A 15,195-nucleotide genomic window follows, 5' to 3' on the forward strand; every position below is an offset into this window, starting at 1 on the left:
CATCATTTTCAATTCTGGTTATGAGTGAAAAGCCTGTCTTTTGAAATTCTTTTCCTTAGCTAGCATTAACACCATCTCTTGCATGGCATTCCTTACTACTGATGATGCACTACCAGCACGTATGCCACGTTTATGTAGAAGAATGTTTCACATTCTCTCCATCTCTTTACTTAAATGGTTCAAATTAGCAATGCAATTAACATGCAATTTAAAGATAAGACTTGTACTACAAATATAACTGGCACTGTGACATCTGAATGGATTTTATCAAATGAAGACTAATATTTGACTGTTAATGATCAAGTATTAACAATGGACTCTGTCCAACATTAACCAAAGGCAGGCTGCAACTGAAGTGCAGTAAAATTTTCAGAAATGACTGCCTATATGTTGCTACAGAATAGCATTAAAGAAGGGAAATAAAATCATTAGCTTTAAGGTAAAAATAAAAATATTGTATCTAAATAGAATTTAGACATGTATAATACACATGTAACATCATATATATACACATTATATATACATATATATAATATTAGATACTATGTATGTTATCTTTCTGTTTGCTTTTTTATATATACATTTATATATAAGCAAACGGAAGTCTGATATGTGCTCACAAAAAAGTAATGCCACTAGAGGAAAAAAAAAAAAAAAGGAGGAAAAAAAAAAAAAAAAGAAAAAAAAAAACCACCAGAACCATCTACCACAGAGGAAACTTAAATCAGCCAGTACTTGTCCTGAACTAGAACTAAGATTCAAACACTAAAATATTCTGTAGGCTATTTCAGTATATTGTCATATCCTCTTCATTTGACAGATTAATGACTGAGTAGCAGAAATCAAATTTTCCTTGTTTTAATTCTATCAAATCACTTTGGCTTTCTTACTTTCATTTGATACAGAGTTCTTTCTCCCAGGTCTCCTGACATATGATAAAGCTGATAATACTGAACTTGTGTGTAGTGAAAAAAAATCAAAATTGGTGGATATCAACCTGATGAAATGGGTCATCTCTGTATTCTTTCTTCACACATGGATTCACCTGAGGGCTTTCTACATCTGTCTCACTGGTACAGGAAGAGTGGCACTCTGCACAGTGTAAGAGGTCCTCCCACAGCACATCTTCAGTTTCTGATTCCGGCCTCGCACTCTCAGAATCTTGTCTGGAGCTTGAACACCGAGAACTGCAGCTAGTACCTGATTTAGGTGTATCCTGAAATTAAAATATGCATTGGAATTAATGCAGCTTTGTTATTCTACATTGTTTCCTAACAGAACAGTTATAAAGTTCAAATTAGTGAATCCACGCTTATCTGTTTTTTATATTCCAATCTGTTATCTTTCTCATCAGAAAGACATATGTTTATTGGAGGAGTGTCTAAGAGGTTGCACATTTTTAGATACTGTACAAACAAGTAACAGTCCATGATCCCTCCTTTGTTGGGGAGGGGGTCACATAATGAAGAATCAAATCATATTAACTATTAAAAGGAAATAACTATTTTACAGATTTTTAGAACTCATTAATTTAGACTTTAACAGCAATTATCAAGCCACAGACTCCAACTATGTCGGATTTTATAAGCTATAAATTAAGCCTCTTTTAAAACACTTTACAGCTTCATTATTAATGAAAATGTGAAAGACACAAGTGAGGCTTAAAGCCATATACACCGGACTGAAATTGTAATACAGAAATGTGACTGAGAGTGAGAAAAGCATCATTCGCAAAGTATTTTAAATTAATTTGACATTTTTATTTTCTGTCTCTAGTTGTTTGCACTGAAGTACTTCAGCTACTTATTAACTTCTCCATACAGTAAGGAATTCTTGCTCTAGAAAGGGCAAGGCCCTGGAGGAAGAAGGGACAGATATTTCTAGTCATCCAAGACCTGAGGCACTCAAATAGCCTTCCAAGCAAGCAGTGTGGACACAATTTAACTAGTTTTAAAAGAAGGCTTGATATGTTCCAGAAGTACATTTCTAAATGTAAGAGCCTGTAATAAAAGAGGAATTGACTCTCAAAGTCTCCTACAAATCACATCCCCCCATAGTTACTACTAACATACCTTCTCAAAGACAAAGAGAGAGTGAGCTTGTTTGAAGACAGTTATGCATCAGGTGTAGAGAGGAAAAGTAAGCAGGAATATACATAGCGAATGCTAGGTATATCTGTAATCTACATAGTCATACATAAAATTTTAATTATTTTAAACAAACTGTACTTGAGAAACAAGCATGCCTTATTATGTTCAAATTTTACCTATATCTTAGATAAAGAAAAATATTAAGTTTGGGACATTCAAATCTCCCCATGCATACTTATGGAACAACGTAATGTTGTCTTCAGAACAAGAATGCAGAGCTTTAAACTACTTTCTACAGCAAGCAGAATCCATTTTCTGCAAGGCAGGTAGGTAGTGTTAAAAGCAGTACCATCCTACTCATTGCCATCCTCTGGCAATTTCCATTCCCTCTTAACACAACATTTATTTCTACTAGTTTCTCTTGAGAATATACACAATTTTTTACACTGGGGAAAAAAAAAAAAAAATCAAGCAATGTTTCAGCAGACCTACTGATTTAATATGATTTGTAACGCATTACTATCTGAAAAAGTGTTCTTTGTTCTTCCTGAAAATCATGTTTAATGTATTTTATGCAAGCAATTTTCTTAAAAAAAAAAAAAAAAAAAAAAAAAAAAAAAGAAAAAATTATTTATAGCAGGCAGTCACTACTGGGTGCTATTGCGTCCTGAAGTTAATAAAGTAAGAACATTAAAAAAGCTTGCTCAAACAACAATTAAGCTCACAAGTAAACATGAAGATAAAAGAAAATGTAGGACAGAAGTTGAGAGTATATCCACTGACTTCACTAATTTTTTTTTTTTTTAAATACAAAGAAAGCTTTCACAGATTTGAAAACTATTGTTTCATTTCCTTTGTAATCGTGTGGGGGAGGCGAGTTGGTAACAACAAAGAAAGGCTTCCCCTTTCATGGCATCAGTCAGATAAGTAAACGGGGAACAAGTGTAAAATATTACTGCCAAAGCTACACATGGAGCAAATTTAGTCTCTTCAGTTTCTGAAGATATCTACATAGTCTTCCCTAGCTCTGAAGCACTCTATACAAGAGAAAAGATATTTAAGCTGAAAAAAAAAATTGACTGTAATCATGTCTTTCTGCTTCCTCTTGTCAAGCACTACCAGCTGCACAAGTATACAGTCAAGAAACATCTTCTGTAATATGAAACAAACAGTTCCAAGTATCAACCTGTTCAGTTATCCTAAACTAAACATGCGTAAGGCATTAAACACTCAAATCAATTAGCCTTCTGGATCTTTTTAACCAAAGCCTGTGAGAAACAAATGAAAGAATAGAAGAGAAGATTATCTAATAATGTTTTTATGCAAAGTATCAACTTCAAGGCTTTTCAATTGTTATTACAGAAAGCAATATCTGAACCCTTCTAAGGAGACGTTTCTTATATCAAGTAGAAAGCTTACTCAAGAGGCTTTGCCTATTCAACCCATCTGTAAGTGGACTTTTGTCAGAGCTGAAATTACTCTTTACACTCTTTTCTCATAGTCCTAGTGAAAAAATGCCAGTACAGCCTTTAAAAAAATATATCTGTTAAGTTGCATACCATTAGCAAGAAAGAGCATAATTTCTTTAAAATTATAAATAAATAAATAAAAACATGATAACATAACCGTTTCTCTTTCAACGTCTGAGTTTTTATGATTAAGGACTCTGCTAATATGGAATCTATTAATTCTCCTCTTCTAAGCTATGATGTCATCAAGTCTCTTAAAATTTCAGTATTTTTATGCATTAACAATTTTGTTGAGATTTCATGACAATATTTCAAATGATTGTTTCAACAAACATGAGGGAATGAAAATTCAGAGGTAGAGTGAGACGTCCCCACAAGAAGGCTAGTGAATCCAAAATACTAACTAAACAGACAGAAACAGCAGCACTAGCATGATGAAAATTTGCATATTGCCAATTACTACTGTTTCTGTAAAAAAATCAGGTTTCCAGAGGAGATAACTGGTGTCAGAAGACAGCAAAAGAGGTGGCCATAACCTGATGGAAGTTCTATAGAATATATTTTAGGGTCTTTACAACAAATTGAAAAATTGGATGTTGCTCAAACCAACTAAATAAAAACCTCTTAATTTCAAAATGTTGTCATTAAAAAAAAAAAAAAACCCACAACAAAACCCACACTGTCCTCCACCAGCATGACTTCCAATTAGCAGATGCCTAAAATCCAATATAGAAGAAAAAAGGTTTGAGGAAAATATATCTATTCAATAAGAAACCACAAGGTTTTAACAATTTACAGAAAAGAAGCAATGGAAAAGAACATACCTCCAGAGGATAGTGTTTCTTATAATGGTGAGATTTCCTGTTTCGAAGTGTACAATCACTAGAAGTGCGTTCTACATTGCGACGTAAAGAATATCCAGTTTCAGGCCCTTCCTCACTAGAAACTTCATCTGATAAATTTGTCACAGTCCTGTGAGTATCCTAGTGCAAGAAATATAGTATTAGTAAGACACACACTCATACTTACTAGGTCTTGTTCTCAACTACTGAAATCAAACTTCTTTCTGCAACTTTATTATCTATGCTCAGTTAAATCAGATACTAATGCATGTCCAATTGTCAAAATTAAGTGGTACAGCAGCAATTATAAAATAGAAATTGTAATATCAAAATAAACATTTCTCAGATGATGAAGGGCTAGTTCACATTATACTAAAGAACAATTCTGACATTCTTATTTTAAATGTGATTTTGTCTAAATCGAAGCTACCAAGAAAGGCTTAGAGGCAATATATCCAGAAGATTTGACAAAAAAAAAAAAAACAGAACAAAAATTGTGATAGCAGACACTATAACATTGAATTATCAACACATACAGTACAAAGTTAACATTTACCTCTTCTTCCAATGATGAAGTGCTACAGACTGCATGTAGAATACCGAGATCATTAATTTATTCCATTTTCCATTTCCCTGATTTTAAACTAAAGTTAAAGTAGCCCTTATAGTAACAGAAAGAAAAAAGGGCAGCAAAGGATCATTCAGCTGTCAAAAACTTTTTTATTCTCATTTATTATGAGATCACCACATAGGACCCTGTAAAGTTTTCTTTGGAGTCTTCCTGTCATCAGTAAAATGCTAAAAGGACAAAAATAGGGAAGCTATTCTCTATGAATACAACAAATCCTTTTCCCCCTCTGCAACTCAGACATCATTCTCTCTTACATGATGAACTCTGTTTTCTGAGATGCTTCAAGGTCAGGTCACTTCACTTTTTTTAACAGCTGAGTTGCATAGAGAAAAACAGACAGGCAGAACAGTCTGGGGTGTCTTATCTACTACCTTTTCCAGTGGCACCAAAATGTATTAATTGTCTTTGGAAGAAGAGATGAGAAGAAGGAGAGAAGAAAGGATCCTATTCTAGACTCTGCCAACTTCTCTTTGATGTGGGTGTGTACTCACCAAGCAAGTTAAACATAGACAACATCTCATCCATTCTATCAAAGAAACTTAAAACTCATTAAAATTACTTTTTCTTAAAAATCCTTGATTTGCTGAATTTCATCAAGAACGCAAAATGCTTGGAATCGATAAAGACAACTGAACCTCAGTTACTGTCACTGCTGAGAAAGCACCTCCTGCAGAGCAACAGAGTGGAGTTTTTGTCCTGCAATGAACCTTCATCACCTTCATTCTGACTTAATCATATGGCTCTTTAAGGGGTTGTTAAGTAATTTGGCTATGAAATCCACCAATAATGTCTTTCCTTTATAAAAATGTGTACTTGTAGACTTCCAGAAAATAACCTTTCCCTTTGATATTATCATGGAAAAAACCTTGCTACCTTGCTATGATTGGTCATTGATGTTAAATATTAGTGAGACAAAGTCAAGTATAAGAGCTGTAATGGCACGCAATGTATGTTCAAACGCCAATGATAAGAGAGCCAGGAAAAATGTTTTGGAAAAGCCATTCCATAGAACAGTAAGATGAAAATAGGATATCCAGGAGATAATCAGACCCAGCCAAATTAGAAGTTCTGCTTTCTTTCATGACCACTTCCTATGCTTCCATCTCATCCCTATTCCTCGCTATAGAGAGTCCTGCCTACTTCACGTTGAGAGGGAAATCATGCTTTCCTCATCTTCTACAGAGATCAATCAAAAAAAAAAAAAGAAAAGAAAGGAAAAGGAAGATGATTCAAATGGAGGCAAATGCTCAGAATGAACTCAAAATTACAAATTGTCAGTAATCCAAAATTTGTTCCATTTTAGCATACAGACAGACCTGTGCCCAGAGTACCAAAGAGGCAGGAAAAGGTACAGTGTGTTTAGCTGGTCTGGAAAAACCCACAGATAAAAGACAGCACACAAATTTGTGCACTGAGATACAGAATGGCAAAGAATGTTTAGATGTCAGTAAAGATCCTCCTACAAGAAAAAGGAAAGGTTAGGAATATAAGGATGAAATAAGGCAACTTAACATAATTTTTGGCCCCAGGACCCTAAGCCTAATTTCATTTTAAAAACATTTTTAAGGATAAAGTAGATAAGAACGCATAAAAATACACCTCACATATCATTTGACAAATTAATAATCCCGCTTTGATTACACAAAGTCACTTACTTTGTGATGACTGTGGTTGCTGAAGGTATCTCTCACTGGTGCAGTGCTCCACCCCAACTCTTCTGGCTTAATCACTTCACATCGACGTTCATGGGCCTGCATACATTCCTCACTGCTTTTGCCTGTCTTTTTCCCATCAAGTGACACATAGCCATTATCAGTCTCAGTGGATTTATCTATTGAGTTTTTTGCTTTCTTAGATCTATATTTGAAACAAATATATGTATTAAATTAATGATTCTCTCAATTTTTTCCCAGTCTAACTCCTGCTTATCCCTCTCAACCCATGTTTTAGTTTTACTACCAGGATGACCACAAACTAATAATATTAACATTTGATGCAATATTTGTAACTGTTTCATCTTCTAAATAATACCCATTATCCTTTCCTAAAATTGTTACAAAAAAACCTGACAGTGTCTGAAAGAAAATTATATCATTAGCTACTGAAAGAAGAGAAAAGGAAAGCTATGTTTTAAAACTAAAACTTCATAGCAACTTTGGCAACAGAAGAACCACAAGCCTCAAATGTAAATGAGAAACTTCTCTATTCTATCTTAACACAAAAAGAGGTGTGCCAAAAGTTTCTTTAAGTGTTATTAATTCAAAGCAAGCATGTCATTTCCTGAAGCTGCAAACAAACATGCTGTTTAGTACTCTGTACACAGATAGTTTTTATTGTTGTTGTTTTAAATACACTCTGCTTATTGACAACTCTACTAAACAGAAAGTGATTTATCCTTTTCCATATTATCCAGTAACAGCCCCGGCAACGTATTTTGATGTATCTTACAAACACACTAATTAAGCCTGTTTTCAAATCACAAAATAAGTTTATGAATTATGCTTCAGTATTATTATCCTTAAGACTACTAATATTGATGAGTAGTCTTTCGTAATATTCTCTAGACATCAAGGCTCTTATCTAGTCAATAGGTGTAGCAGCAAGAATATCTAATGCCAGAAAAAGGCTTTCTCAAAGCAAACATTTGGATGATTACACTTCCAAATTAGAAAGTGCAGTCGATGAAGGAATGAAAAGGAATAGCAGCGTGCTAACTTATCGATAGAGACTACTTTAAGTTTTCGCTTAAGCTTCTGTATTCTCAAAGTAAATGACATGTAAAAAAAAAATCAGAAAAGCAATGAATATCTTGTATTTATTAGATTTTGTTTGTTAGATTCCCAGAACACTTGTGGGGAAAAAAAAGTGTTATAAATCAAGTTTCCAGGTTTTTTTGCTTTTTTTTTTAAAAGTAGAACACTCGACATTGGTCATAAAACTATCCAGAATCTGTTCAATCGATCTTGTGCTTCTATGAGGGAATATGCATGGCCTTTCTCTTTAAGGAGTGAGGCATTCTGTGAGAGCTTGGATTACACAGCAGAAGATTAAATTCCTTTTTAATATGTTGGGATGTCCTGATCCCAACGAATCAGGAGAACTGGGATAGTCGCCTCACATTCCTCCCAAGATAAGGTATTCCCCATATACAGGGGAGACCTGAACATAAAAAATGGCTAGGGAGAGCTGAATAAAATGGAAAAATCCAAAAAGGAACAATTGATCTGTTGGAAAGCAGACAAAATAATGAAGAGAAGAGACAATGTTACTAAGGTGTTTCATCATCCTCCTCTCCCACCTTTAATCTCATTCCACCTTCCCTCACCCCTTCCTGGAAAAAAGCTAACGGCATTTATATTTTTTTTAAACCAAAGTAATTGCTGCTCCACTTCTCTTGTAGGAAGCTGTAGAACTCACCTACTATTCCCTGACCTATTCCCAAAATTCTTAGTCAACTTTATTTCTAAATGAGTACAAAACCAGCAGAAACACTTTTGTAGTTATTATATATTTGCATGGATTAATTTTTATTATAAGCTTACAAAGGTAAAGAGACAGCAAGATGCTTTAGCATGTGTTTTGTGGTGGAGAAGCAGTTAGTAAGCCTCCTGTTTGCAGATTACCAATGTGCTAGCTCACATAGATAGTTTTAATTTTCTAGGTCCACTAAGATGATCATCTAAAACATTATTGAGGCTTTGGACAAAAAGGTCAAACTATCAACAGTAAACATGTTAGAACTTCATTTCTGTGCCATTCCATAACGTCACTGTTTAATTAAGTTAATGAAGATAAGACAACTGAAGAAAGAAAAAGCTTAGCTTATTATTTAATGGAAAAAATTTGCTGTCCCACTTCTGGAATAAAGCAAGTATCAGCCTTTCAGTGGCAACTGATTGTAAAATAATAAGTTTCAGTAAGTTCAGTTGTGAGCATTAAGGAAGTAGCACTAATATTAAATTATCTGCAATAAGCTGGAACCCAGACAGGCCAGTTTTTAATGCATTAAATATATTTTTGGCACTTTTTAAAAATTTCTTTTTAACAGTGCAAAAGGGACTGCAGTTCTCATCACATACACACACAGAGCCAGTCAGAGAGGTTTACTCCACAAGTTACTAAGCTGTATGAGTGGAATAACAGGACAACTCTTCCAAGTTTGATTTGAGAAGTTTCTATACGTTTCACATGAAACTTGAAAGCTACTAGGAAGAAGTAGCCTCAAACAGTTGAGTAGGAATAGGTAAGAGAAAAAAAGAACGTATGTATGTATGTATAATTTGTTCAGATAGGACTTCACTACTCAAGCAATGTTTAAGTACTAAAACTGCAAGACAAATACTAGTCTGATATCAACTAAGGCTTATCTTGAAAAACACGTAACTTGACTGAAGTCTTTCATTTGTTTCTAACATAGAAACCAAAGTTATTTTTTTGTAAGAATCCCTAAATTTAAGTGTAAGCCTCAAGCCAGAAAAGCATAAATTTGGGCTTAAAGTTAGGCTTTCATGCATTATACTGTGTTAAAAGAAAAAACAATAACAAACATGAACAACACTTCCCTAGCTGACAGAAATGTTTAGTTTCCTAGAATTACTATATATATACATCATTAATCAACTTTTAAAATTTCATGCTAGAATTAAAAGTATTTAAGAGCAAGACAGGACAACACCATGAATAAATCCAAGGTCTTAAAAAGCTTGAACATATGCAAAAGCTAAGTCAAGAATGACTTTCAGTCTTATTCATGCATTAGCTAGAGAAAATATTACGGAAGATTTAAACCAAGTTTCTGGAAGACTGTAGATTTTCACTGTCAAGTATTTTATTCCCATGTATTTTCATTGGCGTTGGTCAAAAAAAGCCTCTCCTCCCTGTTCATGCTGCAAAACTTTTAAAGAAGTTACAATTGTAAGATTTCCATAATTAGAGTAAGGACACACACAGAGATTAAAGTCCCAAATCAGTACTACTATTTTGAATAAATTACCTATTTGGCTATTGCCCTCCTTTCCAGTGAAACTAATAATTAGTATTTTCTAAATTGCCCCTGCGCTGGATTAAAGTTTAGAATTATATTTTATTAGTCAGACTGAGTTCTGCCATTCAAAAGGGTATTTATTGAATACTAAGTGTAGGCAAATGGTCTAGGTACACAGGATCCTGACCTAAAGCAAAGAACATAATTTCTAAGGTTAATTTTGAAACCATGTGTTTAAGACCTATATTTAAAACTCCAGAAAACGGTATCTCGAAGCTTAATAGATGTGAAAAACTGCTGTAAATAAACACTAATGAGACATTCTAATGTACTTATCTAAAGAGCTTCAAAATATGTCTTAAGAAACAGGACAGATGTCACTGTACAGCTTCCTTGCACTGAGGTTTCATAAGTTTTTCTTCAGCAACATCACCAAGTGAAGTAGTCAATGTACTCCACACTGCACTCCTGCTTACTCCTTCCCAGCCCCACTTTGCCATCCCACTGTGCTGACAAAACTGTTTGTATTACTACAAAAAAAATTACATGAAGAAACTGATCTGCATCATCTCCTGAGAAAAAAGATTATTTTTCAGCTGGACGAAAATACGGTTTATATGGTTTCTATGGCTCCAGACATACAAACAACTGTGCCTCTGCAATTGAAGAGGTAACAAATGACTAAGGGCTACTTACAGCATTCTCAGTCACTCTGTGCTCTTTATCCTTTGAAGATACTGTATATACTAAGTAGTCATCACTGAGGCTTGACATCTCTATACATACACACTACCTCTCATTAAATGGTTTAAACAAGTCCTTAGAGCAAGTCCCACACAGCCCTTCTCAACCGAAAACACTCCGAGCCCAATAAGAGGGAAGGTAAGGAAGAAAAATGAATCTTCCAACACTCCTCTTCTTATTGCAGATCAGTATCTTCAATGAATGGAAAACATTCACAAGCTTACAAGATTATACTCCAAACATAGCAGAAAGTAATACATACAGACCCAAAGAACAGCAGTGGTGTCTATTACTATGACTTACAGTTTGTCAAAGCAAGCTTAATCTACACAGGAAAAAGTCAAATGAATTCTCCTCTTGCAATTTTTTTTAAACATTCTTAAAACTTCTCCAGAGTTTCAACTAGATATTCCAAGAACGTAACATAACATAAGATAAGCTTTACCAGTGGTTAAGAGCACATATCACAAGTATGACAGACATGTTAGTGTTGCCATATTTAAGATGCAGCATGCACAATAAAACATCAATGTAATAACTTGCAGTATCCCTTTTCTCAATTTCATACTATTTTATGAGCATATTTTCTCTTGTCAATAAACGCTGATATATAGCACAATGCCATACGTATAGCATGTCTTGAACACAGACTGCTACAGACTGTTTTTTTTAAAACACTTTTTAATTGCCCAGAGCACTGCATTAGCAGATCGATCATTTGCAAAACAGCTCTGGAATGTAACAGGGTTTGACATTTCTTCCAATCATTAGAAAATGTGTGTTCAATAGAATGCTGTGCCTATTTGAATCCTGAAGGCTTTGCCTTCAGAAAAAGTGTGTGATTTGATGACAGTGACAGAGTTGAATAAGCATTGTCTCAGAGTAATAAGCAGTTAATGTAATAAAGTAAAACTAAAGAGTCAAATTTTCTTATTGGATTAAAATTGAGAAACTGAGTTGGTTCATTCCTGATAGCCCACACAGAGTATTCCTACATCAAATGTAATTTAACTAAAGGTTAATTCAGTATCTTTTCAAAATTATTGCATCAGCATTTGCAAAAGTCAAGAAACAATACATTAGTACATGTTCAAATACTGAGATGAGTTTACTGGTAAGAACAAAAACTACATCAACAAAAGTTTAATCATTACATCAATGTTTACTTATTTAGAAAAGGGATAGTGCATCTCTAACACATATGTAGCCTTGAATAAATACAAACCCTGATAAAAAGAAAGCAGCATGCCAGATATCTCTGAAGACAGCGCCAATACTGCAAGAGGTGCTTGTACCGTAGCTCTGCACTGTTCCCTCCTGTGTGTTATCTGTGGTACTAGAGCCATCTCCTTCCCTATGTACTTCCAAATGTGCTGCTTTCCTTAATTTCCTTCATCAGAAGAGATTAAAATTGGAAGGTAGCTTTATAAGTGCAATCTACTAGTTCTGTAACGTGTTCAGCAGTTCAAGCATGCAAAACCAAGCAAGATTTCAAAATATTTTGCTAAAGCTTTATCATGTCAATTTAATAAACTCCATTTAATAAAACTAAGCATAACACTTATTCATTACCATAACACTTAAACCCAAAATACATTTCATCTCATCATCAGAAGCTTAGACCTGCACAACTCACTACTGCAGGTTTTCCCATTTTAATGGGACAATTCACTGTAGCAAACTATACTCAGTGAAGTGCTGGAAGACTTCAGTTCTATGCTTCCAATAGCATCTCCTTTAATGTATGTTTCCCACAGATATCATTAGTCAGTATTGCACAGAGTTCTAAAACTAAATTTGCAGTAATATAAATACTGTCACTCCACCACTATTCAGATACAAATGGTTTTGAGGCAAAATGTCAGATTCAATTCATTAAAATTCAAATAAAACAATGCATAAATTAGTCAATGTGTAAAAGTTAAAGAGCACCAATTAAGCACCCATTTTAAAGTTTCAGATAAAAACAGAGCACCAATTTTGCATCTCTTGCAAAGCAGAGACTGTAAACCCCCACATTTTTTCATGTATGTTCTTCAGAATAGTTTAACAATCCCAAACGGTAAGTACTTTAACATAGACTATACCTTCTTCTTTTACCCCCTGTGCTGGGAGGTGGCTTAGGAGTTCGAGTTGAAACAATCTGACAATGCACAGTTCCAAGTAGCAACATTAGCCATATTGGCCCAATTACTTCAGTCAGAGGTATATTATGTGGGCTTTGGGCTGTATAGAATAACACTACAGCAGCAACTGGAAAAGAAGGGAAATGAAGTTGAGTTCAATATTTGAAATGTCTGAAAAGGCCAATCATATATATGGTTTGTGTTAAAAAGAGAAACAGTCAGATGTAGTCCTTTACCTGCATTTTAAACCAACCCATGTAATTCTGAGAGAAAGGAATTATAATTGCAATGAAATAGGCAGTAATAAAGATTTAAACAGTTGCCTTCTGTCTTAATATCCATCTCTTCTTTTACACTTGTCATATTGTAGCTATTGCTCCAAAAAAGGTGGCAGAATGAAGTAAGGGGGGAAAAAGCATTTGGAAAGCTAGATCTGTCATGAAACAACTTTAAATTAAGGTGAAACTTCAGTACAAGACAGAAACAAAAAGCAAATGTCATCCTTAAAGCAGCCCAAATAAATTTAATTCTGTACCACCTATAATGATGCAGCACAACCCAACAGGTTAGGTGAGCATAAAACTCACCAAACCAGGAGCAGGTTGTCCAGACATGTTGAAGTCTCTCCATCCTTGGAGGTATTCAAACCCTGACTGGACACGGCCCTGAGCAACCTGTTCTAGCTCACCCTGCTTTGAGCAGGGGCTCGGACTAGAGGATCTCCAGAGGTCCCTGCCAACCTCGACTAGCCAGTGATTCTGTGGAACCATATATCTATTCCGACACTGTAAGGACCAACAGACATGAGACTAGAAACTCTTTATATTCTATCGCAGAATGCATTTTAAACTTCATATTCCAGTCAAAGGACAAAATTGCCCACATGGATAGACAGACATGCATAAATGTAACCCTGTATACATTTCATATATAGTTGTGAGTGTATTTTCTAGTAATGAGGAAAGATCAAAGACAAACCATGTAAACTACGAGGTAGTCCAGCTGAAGTGACCAGGACTCCAACTAGCACTTGTGGTTGGAAAAGGGGCAGCTACCAATTCCATAGTTAACTGTTAATTTTGTAATCCTATAACCAGCTTTTCATATATAGCCAACACTCACACAGTTCTTTTTGCTCCTGTGCCCAGAGCCCACCACTTCTACGACTCAGAAATGTCTTTACAGGCTTCAGGTCAATCTAAACACATTCAACAGGCATGGGGCACACAGAAGAGGCAATCCCTCTCATTTCTCTGCTTATTGTATGTTCTTGTTGCTCTGCCTCTAGGGCCTGAAGTGCTGTATTCTGTAACTCAGCTGAGAAAAGCTATCAAGAAAAAAACCAGAAACTCCAAGAAACAACTCAGAAACAGAACAGGGGAATAATTCTCTGTGCCTAACATCCGCACACCCCATGAGAACTTGGTTTTGTTCTTGTACCACTAAGAAGTGAAAGTGCCATAACTTAGACCTACTCCTAGCACAAAAAATACATGGTACAAGTTAAACAGCTTTCACCAGTTCTCTACTAAAATTAATTGAAAAAAATACAGCCACATGCAAATTTATGTGCCACATTCAAACACCTAAAATATGTCACATGAAGCCACACCTAACACAGCAGATACCTGGATGCAATGTTTTCCACCAAAAAGAGATTAGACGTGTTTTTCATTAAATAATCTTTAGCAAGGCAACCAGTATTAGAAACACGATGAATGTACAAAACAATGGAATTATTTTTGATTGTGTAATCTATTTCTAATTTCCCATCAGTCTTTTTCCTAAATTAAAGCACAGAAGTCTTACGTAGAACAGATAGGGTATCTTTTATTACTATATGTGGACTAAGTTTTTGCCATATGAGTTTCTCAGAAAGACAGTATGCATCAATCAGAAATCCAACTTACTAAAAAATAAACAAAAACAGGTACAGATAGTAAAAGGTACAGATAATATTAGCTCTTTCTAAACGAGCTTGAGTTTCTCAGATTAGCTTCATAAGGTATAAAGTGTAAGTAAGTAGCCAATTTTGACTCCAACCATACAATTTGGATAAACATATACTTCTGAGAACACAGAGCTCCACAGATCCACGTGAAATGATTTGCAGGAGTAGGCCTCCACAAAATAATTTCAAACTTCACTACAAGATTTCTTCTGCTACTTAAAAAGCACTTAGCACAGCAGAGTGATCTAGAAGAAATCATCTTCTTCCAGAAGATACAAATCTGTAGATTGCAGATTCCCACCATGAAGTTTCACACAGATTTAAGAAAATGTTACCAATCTCCTGATCTTTTCAGCAG

At 34.8% G+C, this 15,195-nt stretch overlaps 1 protein-coding gene across 1 annotated transcript in view; it reads right to left on the reverse strand.

Annotated features, from left to right (window-relative positions):
- PHTF2 (putative homeodomain transcription factor 2) overlaps positions 1-15,195 on the reverse strand; it is a gene marked incomplete at its 5' end in the record, with an annotated part of 39,316 nt that overhangs the window by 18,322 nt on the left and 5,799 nt on the right. Inside the window, 5 exons of the mRNA XM_009582311.1 lie at positions 998-1,216; positions 4,384-4,542; positions 6,688-6,889; positions 11,986-12,150; positions 12,848-13,013. Coding sequence (XP_009580606.1) covers positions 998-1,216; positions 4,384-4,542; positions 6,688-6,889; positions 11,986-12,150; positions 12,848-13,013 — 911 coding nt within the window. The remainder of the gene's footprint in view (positions 1-997; positions 1,217-4,383; positions 4,543-6,687; positions 6,890-11,985; positions 12,151-12,847; positions 13,014-15,195) is intronic.

Source organism: Fulmarus glacialis, unplaced genomic scaffold (genome assembly GCF_000690835.1).
Source record: "Fulmarus glacialis isolate BGI_N327 unplaced genomic scaffold, ASM69083v1 scaffold6740, whole genome shotgun sequence".
NCBI classification, from domain to species: domain Eukaryota; kingdom Metazoa; phylum Chordata; class Aves; order Procellariiformes; family Procellariidae; genus Fulmarus; species Fulmarus glacialis.